Source organism: Sorex araneus, chromosome 2 (genome assembly GCF_027595985.1).
Source record: "Sorex araneus isolate mSorAra2 chromosome 2, mSorAra2.pri, whole genome shotgun sequence".
NCBI classification, from domain to species: domain Eukaryota; kingdom Metazoa; phylum Chordata; class Mammalia; order Eulipotyphla; family Soricidae; genus Sorex; species Sorex araneus.
The window spans coordinates 192940147-192954318 of NC_073303.1; the positions used below are offsets into that span (position 1 = coordinate 192940147).

At 41.5% G+C, this 14172-nt stretch overlaps 1 protein-coding gene across 1 annotated transcript in view; it reads left to right on the forward strand.

Annotated features, from left to right (window-relative positions):
* Positions 1–14172, forward strand: part of MAP3K7CL (MAP3K7 C-terminal like) — an 81823-nt gene that overhangs the window by 25656 nt on the left and 41995 nt on the right. The window contains exon 4 of the mRNA XM_004618977.2: positions 7122–7237. Within this exon, the coding sequence (XP_004619034.1) occupies positions 7122–7237 (116 nt within the window). The remainder of the gene's footprint in view (positions 1–7121; positions 7238–14172) is intronic.

Here is a 14172-nt window from a genome sequence, read left to right on the forward strand (position 1 = left end):
ACTCCATTAGGTTATTTCTTATAGAAAAGTTTGAAATATTTTTCCCTTTAACATTGCTTTGTTTTTGCTTTTGAGCCATACTCAGAGGTGCCCAGGACTTATTCTTAGTTTTATACTCAGGGATCACTCCTAGCAGGGCTCAGGGACCATATGGAATTCTAGGGATCAATGCAAGAACTTTATACACTATAGTATCTCTCCAGCACCTCCTCCCTTTAATACTATCTGTGTCAATAGAAACTACTTAAATATACTTCATTTCAATGTGATTACAATGTATAAGACTCTCTGTAGAATTATTAGTGCCCACTTCAACCATAATATAGAAATGTTGTTGTTGTTTTATTTTTAGTTTCTGGGCCACACCTATCTGTTTTTAGGGATCACCTGGCTCTGAGCACAGAGATTACTCAGGGAGGTGCTTGGAGGACCACATTAGTGACAAGGATCAGATGGGCTTGATGGCTTTCAACTAAAGCACCTTACCCATTGTACTATCTCTTCATGCCAGAAGTATCGTTTCTAAACACATTAACATTTTTCAGATAACAAGAGCTTTCAAAGATTAGTATTAGTCTGGACCGTGTGTTTCTACTTAGCTGGGACAAACTCTGCCTTTTTAGTTTTGAGATATTAAAATGTAACTTGGAATCATATACTCCAATCTCCCCCCCGCCCAAATCACAGCCACACAATAGCACAAAGTCCACTCAGCCACCGTGGACTGGCTAGTTTTCTAAATCTGTCTTCTGTGTGGGAAGTTGGGAGAGGAAAATTCAATTTTGGAAGTGGATCGAGTCAGTAGTCTTTGAAGAAGCCAAGCAGAAAACGGAAACGTTTAGGCTCCCTCGCTGAGCGCTGTTTGGCCAGCCGCCTTCCCAGGAGACTCTTCCCAGAGGATCGAGTTCATTTCGGGAGGAGCTTTGGAATAAATGATGGCCTGGGCGGAGAGCGAAGATGAGATCGTGTGGCTCACGCTGGCATTCTTGGAACGGGGAGACTCTGGTTTCTCTCTTACTCCACTCGGGTAGATGGGTTCCTGGGGATTGGGGTGGATACCAGAGACAGTAGCGGTGTCCTCACTGGCGTGCCGCTCCAAGCTCTTGCAAACGTCAGTCACGCCCAGGCAGGATGAAGTGGGTCTGAAGGAAGGGATGAGGAGCAAGTACCCTCTCCTGAATTCTGACCTCATCGAAACCCCACAATCTGGGTCTTGGCAAAACGTTTTCCAAGTTGGCTGGAGACACTGTTAGGAGAGTATGTGTTGAATTTAGGACTGGCAGTGCTGGGAGCAGAACAGATACTGTGGCCTTGGGCGTGCCGGAAGAGCTGTTTCTGGGACCCCGCAGACGGTTATGCTCTATTCAGTGAAGAAGTCTTTGCCTTTTCATTTATGAATCAAATTTCTATCGTTGCCTTCTTTTTCTCTGGAATTCAGTATTTCATTCTCTAAGCAAGAGTGCGGGATACATTTATCCCCCAAATGGGAGGATAAATTTAGAGGGGAAAAAAATGCTAGGGAAGTTTAAACTGATTTGAAAGGAAACTCTCAGCATGAAGAGTTAGTTAACTAATTTATCTCAGCATTAGATTGTAATCACAATTTTTTTGAAAAAGAATAGTCAATCTGAAACAATAATTAAAATTTAAAAGTGTTCCCTTTTTAAAAAATCTGGTGACCAGAGACAGTCTTTTTTTTTTTTCTATTTTGGGATTACAACTGATGGTGTTTAGGCGTACTCCTGGCTCTGTGCTCAAAGGATCACTCCTGACAATCTGGGGGGACTATATGGGACATGAGAGATGGAACCCGGGTCAGCCACTTGCCAGGCAAACACCCTACCTGCTGTACTGTCTCCATGCCCTACCCCGCCAAGAGACAATCTTTGTAGGTACTTTCTAGCTTACTGTGATCATGTACTTAAATGGTATCTTAACCATGCATGACATAAATTTCCAAGTAAACTGTTTTAAGTGTTTTGTGGCATAAGCCTATCCAAATTTTATTTTTAAATAGCAAATCTGGCTTTCCCCCTTTTTTTGAGTCATACTTAGAAGTTCTTAGGGACCTCTCTTGGCTGCTCCCAGCACATGTGGTCCTAGGGATTGAACCCAGGCCTCCTTGATGCAGATTGTAGATGCTAGCCTTTTGAACTCTGCCTGCTTTCTGGAAACCTGGTGGTTCTTTTGCTTAAATTCTAGGAATCAATTCATCAAGCAAACACTTTTATTCAATGGTTCTATATTGTTTCTTGTTTTGAGGGGCTATAAAAAGAGCGGATTTGCTCTGGGGAAGCTTTTATAGAGCTACATGTACTCCCATGAACACACAAATATATATTCAACTCTAAAGCAATCAAACTGTTCTAGATCATAAAGGACACATCTCAATACCCTTCAATTCTACTTTTTATATTAGACATAAAAGCTACCTAGCTTATTTTTTTTTTATTCTCCAGAATTCCTGCTGGGATGAGAACCGTTTGTTTAAAAACTTTTTTGCATAGATTTCTTGAATTGGGGTGAGTGTCCTCAGATATCAGTTTCCATCGTGTGGAAACTATTGATCAGAACGTGCTTGGATTTCTCCAGCAATATAAGGGTTAGCCATGAGGGGTAAAAGGCTCGAGGTTATAAAATAGTGGGAGCTTTTAAGTTTCTGGGGAGAAGTTTGAGAAGGAAAGGTCTGTGTATGGTTATGGTGGACATCAGAGAGAGAAACTCATTCTACCTTACAATGGAGACGTTACTGGTGCCCACTTGAGCAAATTGATGAGTAACGGGATGAAAGTTACAGTAATTCTTAAATGAATCACCATGAGGTACAGTTACAGACTTACAAACATTCATGATTATGTTTCCGTCGTACAATGAATCGAGTACCCATCCCTCCACCAGTGCCCATTCTCCACCACCAATGTTCCCAGGATCCCTCCCACCATCCCCACCCCATCTCAGAGAGAGAATCTTGGCAGAGTTTTTATGGTGGATAAGGAACTGCAGAGAGTTAATGAGTATATATTTTTTTTTGTATTCACCTTTCTTTCTTAGTATGATGAAAAATATGCAACACCACTTTTAACCATTAGTCACTTTTAAGTGATCAATTCAGCAAGGTGAAATGCTTTGTACAAATAATCTCAAGAACTCTTTCATCTCATAAGACAGAAACTCTCTCCCTGTTTGGTAACTGCAATTTCTTTCTGCCCCTCAGTGTCTGGTCACAGACAAGATAATTTTACTGCATCATGGTGGGTCGTGCAGTAGTTCTATGGTACGACCAGTATAACTAACATTCTTGCTTAAAAATGAAGCCAAAAAACCCCACATTGCTTCTGAATGCTTTCATGTGACATGGATAGTCTGTGGGGAGATGATGCTTTGGAACATTGGAAGGATTTGACTTTCTTTTACTGCCTGAAATGCTGAACACTGAATTTTTGGCAGATTGTTTTTGTTTTAATGTTCACCACATCTTTAATCTTCACCACATAGCTATTAACTGTGAAAAACTTTGAAAATATTATCATGCAAAGATGTAAAATCATCCTGATAAGAGCCTGTAAGGATACTGCATGTACCCCTAAATATTTCCTGTTTTTGTGTACCCTTACCGGGATACAGGGATGTACACACTAGAGGTGCCTCTGTGGCAAGCACCTCTCTCTCTCTCACTCTCTCTCTCTTTCTCTCTCTAATTTATAAATTCCCCCTTTTAAATGAAAGTAGCACAGGATACTTATATCTTCACAAGGACACTCATCCATGTCCTCTCAAGGGTGGCATTTCCTTACACAGAGTCCTAAAATCTTATAGTGATCACACGGGCAACTGTTCCATATTAGGGGTTCATTTGTCTGCATGTGATGTTATACACAGAACCTGTATAGTTTATGTGGTGCTTCTAAGGATAGGAAATGAGAGGTGTAGTGCTAGATGACCTTCTAGTAGACAAATCCTTTAACTGGGCACAGATGATCTAGTAGCAGCTGGGCAAGGGTGCCCAGAGTAAATTGCTTTCATTCCCTCTACTGTTGGACCTGGTTATTTGCCAGTGTAACAGGTGAACGTGGATGAGGGGGGTGAATTCTAGGACATTGTCTGAAGGAGCCAGGAGTTGCAAATTCTTTTGACAGCAGCTTTATTTTATGGGGTGAGTTACATTGTAATACTCGTGGACATTTAAATTTATTTCTATAAAGACAGAGGTTATGTCTTTATAGTTTGTTAGATTCAGCAGGCCGAGTGCATGCAGGGGAGAAGGATGCTGGGTAACATACTAATCATTAGGCTGTTTTATGAATTAGGACACAGTAAACATATACAGAAGGGGAATTGCACCCACATCAGTTGTGCTTTTTATTTCTTCTACAAGATCTCCACCCAGGGTTCTTACTATAATCAGGAAGGCTCAATGCTCGATTCTGTTTTTAGGGCATACCTGGGTGGTGATTCTGTTTTAGGGCAAACAAGGCTTTGGAGATTGCTCCTGTCTCCTGGCGCAGGAGACCATGTGGTGCCAGAGAGTATAGCTGGGCATCGTGCATGCACTTAGTCCCCAAACTATTTCTTTGGCCTGGGAATGATCATTTTCTTTATCAATCAGACTTCATAGAATTTTGAATAATTTTTTTAAAAATTACATCTTGGGCAGGGTTGCTAAATATCATACCAAAGAAATCTGTGACTTTGAAGAGTATTGAGTGACACGAACAGAAATTCACTAGTTCTTAATTTACTAATATAAAATGAGTGTCTAGCCTAGTCACAGACAACTTGCATAATAGGCAATCATGAACAAACACTAAAGCCTATATAGCAGTAAGGTCATATTTCTCAAATATTATCTAACATTTTCCTATATAACTGCATAGAAGAGTTTATTTATTTTTTTTTATTTTTATTTTTTTTTTGCATTTTGGGTCACACCCGGCGGTGCACAGGGGTCACTCCTGGCTCATGCACTCAGGAATCACCCCTGGCGGTGCTCAGGGGACCATATGGGATGCTGGGATTCGAACCCGGGTCGGCCGTGTGCAAGGCAAACGCCCTACCCGCTGTGCTATCACTCCAGCCCCTGCATAGAAGAGTTTAAAAAAATCTCTTATTTAAGAGACTGTTAACTAGTGCTTGTGAAAGTAATATTTTTGACAATGTGCTGCAACTGAGAAATTATATTTATAAACTCAGACAGCTAGTGTTTTTTTCGGGGTGGTGGTGGTGGTTTATGAGTGATACTCAGATTACTCAGATTTCTCCTGGCTCTGCAGTCAGGAATTGCTCCTGGCAGTGCTCAGGGGACCATATTGTCAGCTGCATATAAGGTAAGAGCCTTACCTGCTGGATTATCTCTAGGCCCCCATCAGAAAGAGAGTTTGCTAGTTTGTTTCTCCTCTTCTCTTTCCATCCCTTCCCTCCACATCCCTCCTCTTCCCTCCCCTCTCCTTCCCTCCCCTTCCCTCCCCTTCCCTCCACTCCCCGCCTTTTTCTCTCCTCTCTTCTCATCTGCCTGTCACTTGCTTCCTCCTCTTCTCCTCTCCTCCCCTCCCTTTCCTCTATTCTCCTTCCCCCATTAGTCCTCTCCCCTCCCCTCCCCTCCCCTCTCCTCCCCTCCCCTCCCCTCCCCTCCCCTCCCCTCCCCTCCCCTCCCCTCCCCTCCCCTCCCCTCTCCTCTCCTCTCCTCTCCCTCTCCTCTCCTCTCTTCTCCTCCCCTTCTCTTCCTTCCCCTCTCCTCCCTTCCCTTCCCCTCCCCTCCTCTCCTCCCTTCCCCTCCCCTCTCCTCTCCTTCCTTCCCCTCCCCTCTCCTCTCCTCTCCTCTCCTCTCCTCTCCTCTCCTCTCCTCTCCTCTCCTCTCCTCTCCTCTCCTCTCCTCTCCTCTCCTCTCCTCTCCTCTCTTTCCCTCCCCTCCCCCTCCCCTCTCTTCTCTCCTCTCCTCTCCTTGTTTGCTTTTGGGCTATGTGTGGCAGTACCCAGGGCTTACTTAGGGCTCAGGGGTCACTTCTGGCGGTGCTCAGGGGATACACACACATATATGTATACACACACACACACACACACACACACACACGTGTGCTCAGGATCAAACAGGGGTTTCTTAAAATATTTTTTTTTCTTTTTGGGTCACACCTGGCAATGCTCGGGGCTCACTCCTGGCTCATGCACTCAAGATTTACTCCTGGCAGTGCTTGGGGGACTGTATGGGATGCTGGGATTCGAACCCAGGTCGGTCGGCCATATGCAAGGCAAACTCCCTACCCGCTGTGCTATTGCTCCAGCCCTTTAAAATATTTTTTTTAGGAAGAGGATTTTCAGTACATGGGTGTAAAGGCTTCCTCTGCTGGCTTTTGCTTGCTTGAGAATAGCAAAAATGTAAATCCGCGCTATTTGGGACTTACACATGATAAATATCATTTTCCTGGGATTTGGTTTTTCATATAGTTTGTCAATTCTTGCAAACATTATTTCTGGCTCAGCACCACTTCTTTCATTTGGATGCATTTTTCAGAAAAGAACCTTTCTTGTAGGGCAATTTTACTATATAAAATGAAACTCAACATCTGGAACACAGGCAGGAAGGCTAAGAGTTATTATAACTATTGCCCAGCCCTTCCTCGAAAGGAAGATTTAAAATTTCTGGAAAGAAATACAAAATTATTAGGAAACTGATTTTTGCTCAAAAAATGGCAGGTAAAGGAGTTATAACAGGGCTCAGGGCTTTGGCTGGTCTCAGGGTGGAAGGTGAAGGCAGGGCAAAATCAACTCTTCTCTCTATTTTTAGTTAGGTAGAACCAGGGGATTGACAGGGAACATTGATTGACAATGCTTTTTTTGTGCAAAGAAAAAGAAAGGAAAGGGGCTGGAGCAATAGCACAGCAGGTAGGGCGTTTTTTCGCCTTGAACACGGCCGACCCCAGTTTGATTCCCAGCGGTCCCCTGAGCACCGCCAGGAGTAATTCCTGAGTGCAGAGCCAGGAGTAACCCCTGTGCATCTCGAGTGTGACCCAAAAAGAAAAAAAAAAAAAGGAAAAAGAAACTCTCTGGAGAACATTGACTGAATAAAATGGTTGCTAAATCATTCCGCTGCGAGGCCATGGACTTATTTCTTCTTCTTGTTTGTGAAGCCTTTGCCACCTTGCCATGACTCCATGGAATCCATGCAGGTGTTCAAACAGCACTGCCAAATAGCGGAAGAATACCATGAGGTTAAGAAGGAAATCGCGCTGCTGGAAGAAAGGAAGTAAGTACTGGCCCCCAGGGACTGGAGGTGGGGGCAGTGGGCAGGTCGGGAATGCATGGGGTGAGTGAGCAAGGGGTGGAGGGAGGAAGTGGGGAAGGGCGGAGAACCCATATTCTGAGGTCCAGGGGTTGCATATATGTCTTGTTTGATTAAAGAAATTCTCCAGGCAGTCCCCGCCAGGGCCGGTGCTTGGCTCCGGCCGGGTTTCGGCCCGGGTGCCCATGCCTCTGCACAGCCGGTGGATGTGGAACGAGCGGGAACCAGAGACAATTTAGGATTTGGGGTTCCAGCAAGTGCTTGCACCCATGTATGGAGACTGTGAACTAAGCTTTTGCCACATGCTGGTCCAGGAAGGGAAATGATTCATTTTCCAACTTAAATCTCCGCGGAATTAATTACTATAATACAGAAATTGTAAACCGCGCGGCCGTGACCGCGGCCACGAGACATTTTATCTCTTCATTCTCATCAGTGGAAAACTTATTATCAAATATTTCCTTGTTAATAGAGCTGTATTCTTGGGGGATAAATTCCAACAAAAATAGTGAGTCTGTTTTGAAACTCTAACAACAATAGTGAGTTGTGTGTTGAAATCTGGAATGTAATCAAGGTAAAGAGAAAAGGAAGTGAAATTATCACTCACGCACGGTGGGGGGTTGGGGGGTGAGGGGTGGGATGTATACTGGTTTTTTTTGTTTTTCCTTTTGTTTTTGTTTTTATTGGTGGTGGAATATGGGCACTGGTGAAGGGATGGGTGTTTGAGCATTGTATAACTGAGATATAAGCCTGAGAACGTTGTAACTTTCCACTTGGTGATTCAATAAAATAAATTAAAAAAAAAAGAAATTCTCCAACGGGAACTGTTGGAGAGGAAATAATTGACTCAAGAGTAATCTGTAATCATACTGATTTTATTTGAGGTCACACGCAGTGCTACCCAGGGGCCACTCCTGATACCTAGTGTTTGAGGTGAGGGGGGCAGATACTCCCAATGGTGCTCAGGGGTCTGTGTCGTGCTGGGGATCAAACCAGCACATCTTACTTGCAAAGTTTGTGCTCCAGTCCATTGAGCCATCTCTCTGGCCTCCAAAGTGATTTTTTTTATCAGCATTTTTTTTTTTAATTTCAGGAAGTTAAGACTACCAAAAGAGTAAGAAGAACTGTGCTATGTTATTCTGTGAATGTATCCACCAGCCCAAAATCCCTTTAACTGGGGGTGAAATTAAATTAATGCTTAAATAGTGGAGTTCCCCCATGGATTAAGAACTGCTGGGGTAGCCCTTTGAAATGATGTGGAATGCATTTGTTGACTGATACTTAGAGGCCAACAGTCCTAATCCATTTCATCGTGATAGTATCTCTTGCCTGCTGCAGGGAACACACCATTCAATTAACGGACTTGTAACTTCTCTGCTTCAGTTTTCTCCTTTTTCGTTGCACTCCATTCCACCGGTGTCTACTCCTGGGATTCTGAATGTCTCAGCCAGGCTTTCTAAAATAGCATTGGTCAGTTTGTGCTTGCATATTTCTTAGGGAGTAATTTTTTAAAAAAATTTCGTATTATTGCTTTCTTATTGAATCATCGTGAGATAGAGCATTGCAAAACTGATCATGATTGTGTTTCCATCAGACATTAATGTTCCAACACCCATCCCTCCACCAGTGTAATTCCCCAGCACCAGTGTTCACAGTTTCCCTTTCACCCCTTCAATCCACCCCCACCTCTCTTTTCCCTCTCTCTTCCTCTTTCTCTCTTTCATTTTAGGCATTAGGGTTTGCAATACAGATCTTGAAAGGTTATCATGTATATCCCTTTACTTAGGGAGTAGTTTTGACTAACGTTTGCATCTCCAGCTAAGTGGTAAGTCCATGAAAGCACTGACAAGAGTTGCTCGTGTCATATTCCAGAATCCTAGTAGAGTTTAAGGCATGTGTGTGTTGAAGGAACAAATGGTTGAATAAGAGGCACAAAATCCACATTCATGGCGACTCTATGCTTCCTGTTTCTGCCTTTCCTTTTACCAGGGTTATATGTAGTAAAATTTACCACTTTATTTTTTTAAGAAACATTTATATGGAATCACTGTAAGATAGAATATTACAAAGCTGTTCATAATTGGGTTTCAGTCATACAGAGTTCCAAAACGCATCCCTCCACCACTGTACATTTCCCCGAACCAGTGTCCCAAGGATCCCTCCTATCACCTCCTACCCCACCCCCTGCCTGCCTCTATGACAGGTGCTTTTATTCACTCTCTCTCTCTCTCTTACCCCCCTCCTCTTCCTCTCCCCCCCTCTTCTCTTCTTTTGGGTATTGTGGTTTGCAATATTGACACTGAAGTTTACCACTTCTTTTCATTTAATTTTATTAATTTTATTTATTTTTGGCTTTGGGGGACACAATTGGCTCTGCTCATAGGCTATTTCTGGCTCTGTGCTTAGGAGTGACCCCTGCCCCCCGCGGCAGTAGTGCTTTGGGAGATCAGATGGGGCACCGGAGAATCAAACCATGGTCAGCCACATGCCAGGCAAACATCTTAACCCTTTCTTTTATCTTTCTGGTCCAATTATGTTATTAAAAAATGAAAACAAGTGAAATATATTTTGTTTTGAGAAATTCACACAGTGCTTGGGATTCTTTGGACCATCCTAAGGAGTGTAATTCAGTATTAATGGTGGATGTGGTTTGGGTTTTAGGATCAGACTTCTGTCCTCCCTGAAGACCTCACAGACTGTGCTACAAATCTTTCCTTCCTTTCTGGTTTTTATTGTACCTCAAATGTACAATTCCACCTGCAGTTTCTATGGGAAATTAAAGGACCTTTGTCAGGAGATAAAGAACACAACCTTTCCCTCAGATGTCTGGGACTTTCTTCCCAGTTTCAGAACTCTCATAAATTGTCTGGAATGCCCAGATTATTCTTAAACAATCTAATAAATTTCATAAAGAGACCAAAAAGTTTATTAATAATGCAACTTGTAGTGAAGCTAGAGAACTATATAATCAGTAGCTAACATTTATCTTCTAGTGTACATTGCATGTGTGTATTGTATTTGTGAATGGTGGCATGAAACAGAAAAAAGACTATTAATTATGTACTTATTTGCATACTCTTTAGATTTTACATACTGAAGATCTTTAAAAATTTTTTAAATTTATTTTTAAAGTTATTTTTCTTTTTCTTTCCTTTTTTTTTTTAAAAAAAATCCTATTTAGTTCTCTTTTTTTGGTAACACCCAGCTACGTTCAGGGTTTGCTCCTGGCTCTGGACTCAGAAATTACTCCTGACAGTGCTTGGGGGACTATATAGGATCGAACCTGGGTCGGCCACGTGCAAGGCAAATGCCTACCCGCTGTACTATCACTTTGGCCCCATACTGAAGGTCTTTAACAGCAAGCGTGCCTTTTCATCTTTATAATGTAAGACTCACCACTAAATGTGTTATTCTCCGTAAGTTCATATATTTGTATGCTGCATTGAAAAATATTAAGAGGACAATGATATGAGAGCGAGTCATCTGGTCTTTGATTGAAACATATCCTTGCTGTTTCTACAAAGCTCATTCTGTTTTCTTCAAAATCCATTTAGTATGTGGACTTTTCTTGAAGCCATATTATTCTGCCTCCCACCAACTAATTGGCTAGAAGCAGGGAAATGATTGACTCATCACAGTTAGTATTTTTTTTCTTAATCACAATGTCTTTCAGATTCACTTGTCACCTTCACCACTTTTGCCATTTTGGATTGGGTAGACTTGTGACTCCCAATCTTGGCCAACAAGCAATTATTTTTTATTTTTTATTTATTTTTTGCTTTTTGGGTCACACCCGGCAATGCGCAGGGATCACTCCTGGCTCTGCACTCAGGAATTAACCCTGGTGGTGCTCAGGGGACCATATGGGACCACATGGGAATCGAACCTGGGTCGGCCACATGCAAGGCAAATGCCCTACCCGCTGTGCTATCACTCCAGCCCCACCAACAAACAATTATTATAACTAGTCTCCTTACTTGTTTCATATCAAGAGACAAGGACACCAAAGTTTCTGGCCTAGATTTAAGACTTGCTTCACCATGGCCTGACTACTGTTGGAGAATGTTCTGTCTCATCCCTCGTCTTCAGCTACATTGGTCTATTCACTTCTCGCCTCTGTACCCTTGCTCACACCAAACTCTTAGAATCTGCCTCCTTCCTCCTTGCCTGCCTGTGGGCTACTCCAGAGAATAACTAAATCCCACATCTGTGTGCCAGCTATTGCATAGTTGCATAGTGTACCCCCACCACCACCACCACACCCCCTGGGCAAAGTAAAATACATTGGAATGTTTCTTTTGGCATTTTAAAAAAGTGTGTTCTCAATAGTTACCACGGTATGTCCTGTATTTCTGATTGCCTGAGTCCTTTTAGGCAGAGACACCTTCCAACATCCCTCTGCATCCCAATCACAGCACAAAGGGGGTGCTGTAAGATTGGCGAAATATGAGGGAGCTGACTTAGAGTGGCTGTTTAAGAGATAGTTTACCCCCACACATATTTTATTCATACTTTGTATGAACCTATTTTAAAAATCACTGTCACTGTCACTGTCATCCTGTTGTTCATTGATTTGCTCAAGCAGGCACCAGTAAGGTCTCTATTGTGAGACTTGTTACTGTTTTTGGCATATCGAATACGCATGGGTAGCTTTTCAGACTCTCCGAGAGGGACAGAGGAAACGACCCTGGGTTGGCTGCGTGCAAGGCAAACGCCCTACCCACTGTGCTATCACTCCAATACAGGATCAATATTCGCAATAAAGCGTTGCTAAGATAAATCTCTAAAAGAGGAAGTATGATCATCTCATGTTTAGAAAAGAAAAGTGAGGTTGGACTTGCAATGGTTACTGGTAATCATTTTCATTCACATTTTGCTGAAGTAGAAATTTATTTCTCAATAGATATTTTCCTGAATAGTCTGTTTTCAAGCAAGATAAATTAAGCCACATGGATGGATTTGACCCCAATAGTTAGCTCTTAGTTTTTTGGTGATTTGAATGAGAATTGCTTTGATTGTTTCCTAAAGAGTGGAGGCTGCTGTTACTTCTGGTGACTGGCTAGTGTAAGCTAGACGAGAAGAGAGATGCTAAAGTAGGTATTTTAGAAGAAAATGTTTATTTATTGGAGCCATGTGGGCACAGGTTAAGCTGAACTTCTCTCTTGTCTCCAGAGGGGGTCTCCCTGGATCAAGCTTAGGAGATTTCTCAAGGACGTCTGCAGAAGAGTTTACAATAACTATTATTTAAATTCATGTCCACTGGAAGGATAAATCTAGGATTATATTCCCTGTATGGGGTAAATGGAAAGAATCATTCTGGCTATTGACCAATGACACAAGAAATCTTGTTCCTACTTTCATTTTTTTCTCCTTATTAAAAAAATCACTTTATTGAAAGCTTTAAAAAATTACCAAGAATTATGATTGTGTCTTCTTTATAGGATGGCTGCTATCATTTTTCTTTCTGGTCTTTTGCTTTAAAAATGCTAATATAATTTCATAGGTAATAATACAGAATATGTATTTTCCAATAAATTTGTGTTAAATACTTATTACAACTGATAAAATAAAACAATTTGTGAGCATTTAAATATATTTTTAATAAATTTATTTTTCAATAAAATTTTTATACATCACATATAGTTTCTTAGGTATATATTATAATCTCATAAGTAGTGTATGGGCATTGTATGTCTTTTAATTTTATCCCCTCCTTGTTTGTAAGTTTTCAAAGTATCTGATTAAATGACTAAACGACCATTAGCTGAGCTGTAGAATTTGCTGTGTCTAGGAAAGTATTTTATGCTCCATGTACAAGATATTGTTCTATAATCTATAGAAGATTTATTTGACTCTCAGATAAAGAGAAAAACTCTTAGAAAAGTTAGGTTGAAAAATATCATCTATACATATGAATATATGTTACAAAAACCTAAGTGGTGGCTTTTAGCATATACAGAATTGTGTAGCCATCGTCACAATTATTTTGTATCATATTGATATTCTAAACTCAATTTTTATTCCAGAATCAAAATACAGAAGTCATAAATTTACAAATTGCTAAGACAAAACTGGAAAAGAAAGTTACATCCTGTGTTTTTTGTTTGTTTGTTTTTGTTTTGGGGCCATACCTGGCCATCCTCAGGGGTTACTCCTGGCTCTGCATTCAGGAATTACTTCTAGCACTGCTCAGGCGACCATGTGGGATGCTGGGGATCAAACCCATATCGCTCACATACAAGGCAAGCAAGCACCTTACTATTGCTCCAGCCCTTATCCTGTGGTTCTTGAACTTACACATCAAACCCAATTCTGTACTAATCAAGACAGACCAAGTCTTATCATAGCAACTGACTGCTCAATTCATCACTGATGGAACCACCATATATTCACATGACAATATGAACGGGTAGCCTGGCAAGCTACCCGTGGTGTATTTGATATGCCAAGAACCTTTAACAAAAGCAGTTACCTATTTAGAATGCAAACTGAGCAGGTCATCACATCTGTAAGAGCATTTTCATCATTCTGGAAACGGTGAGAAGTCCTTCTCCAGTCCGCCCTCCCTCTGCCAGCCATTGGCAACCCATCTTCTGATTTCCTTCTCTCCGAATTTTGGGGTTCTAGGTATTTCATATAAATGGAACCATATAATAGATGTATTTTTTAGGTGATGGACATCTTAGACCTAATGATTTCAAAGCCCAACCCTAAAGCATATCCCAGCCAATCTTTCTTTCTTATTGTTGGTTAACAAGCCATTGTTTGTTTGCATGCACATCATTTTACTTCTCCACTTACTAGTTGATTATTGTCAGATTATTTTCACTTTTGGCTGGTATGAATAATGCTGCTACAAATATTTATATGCAGTTTTTTTGTGTGCACATATATGGGTG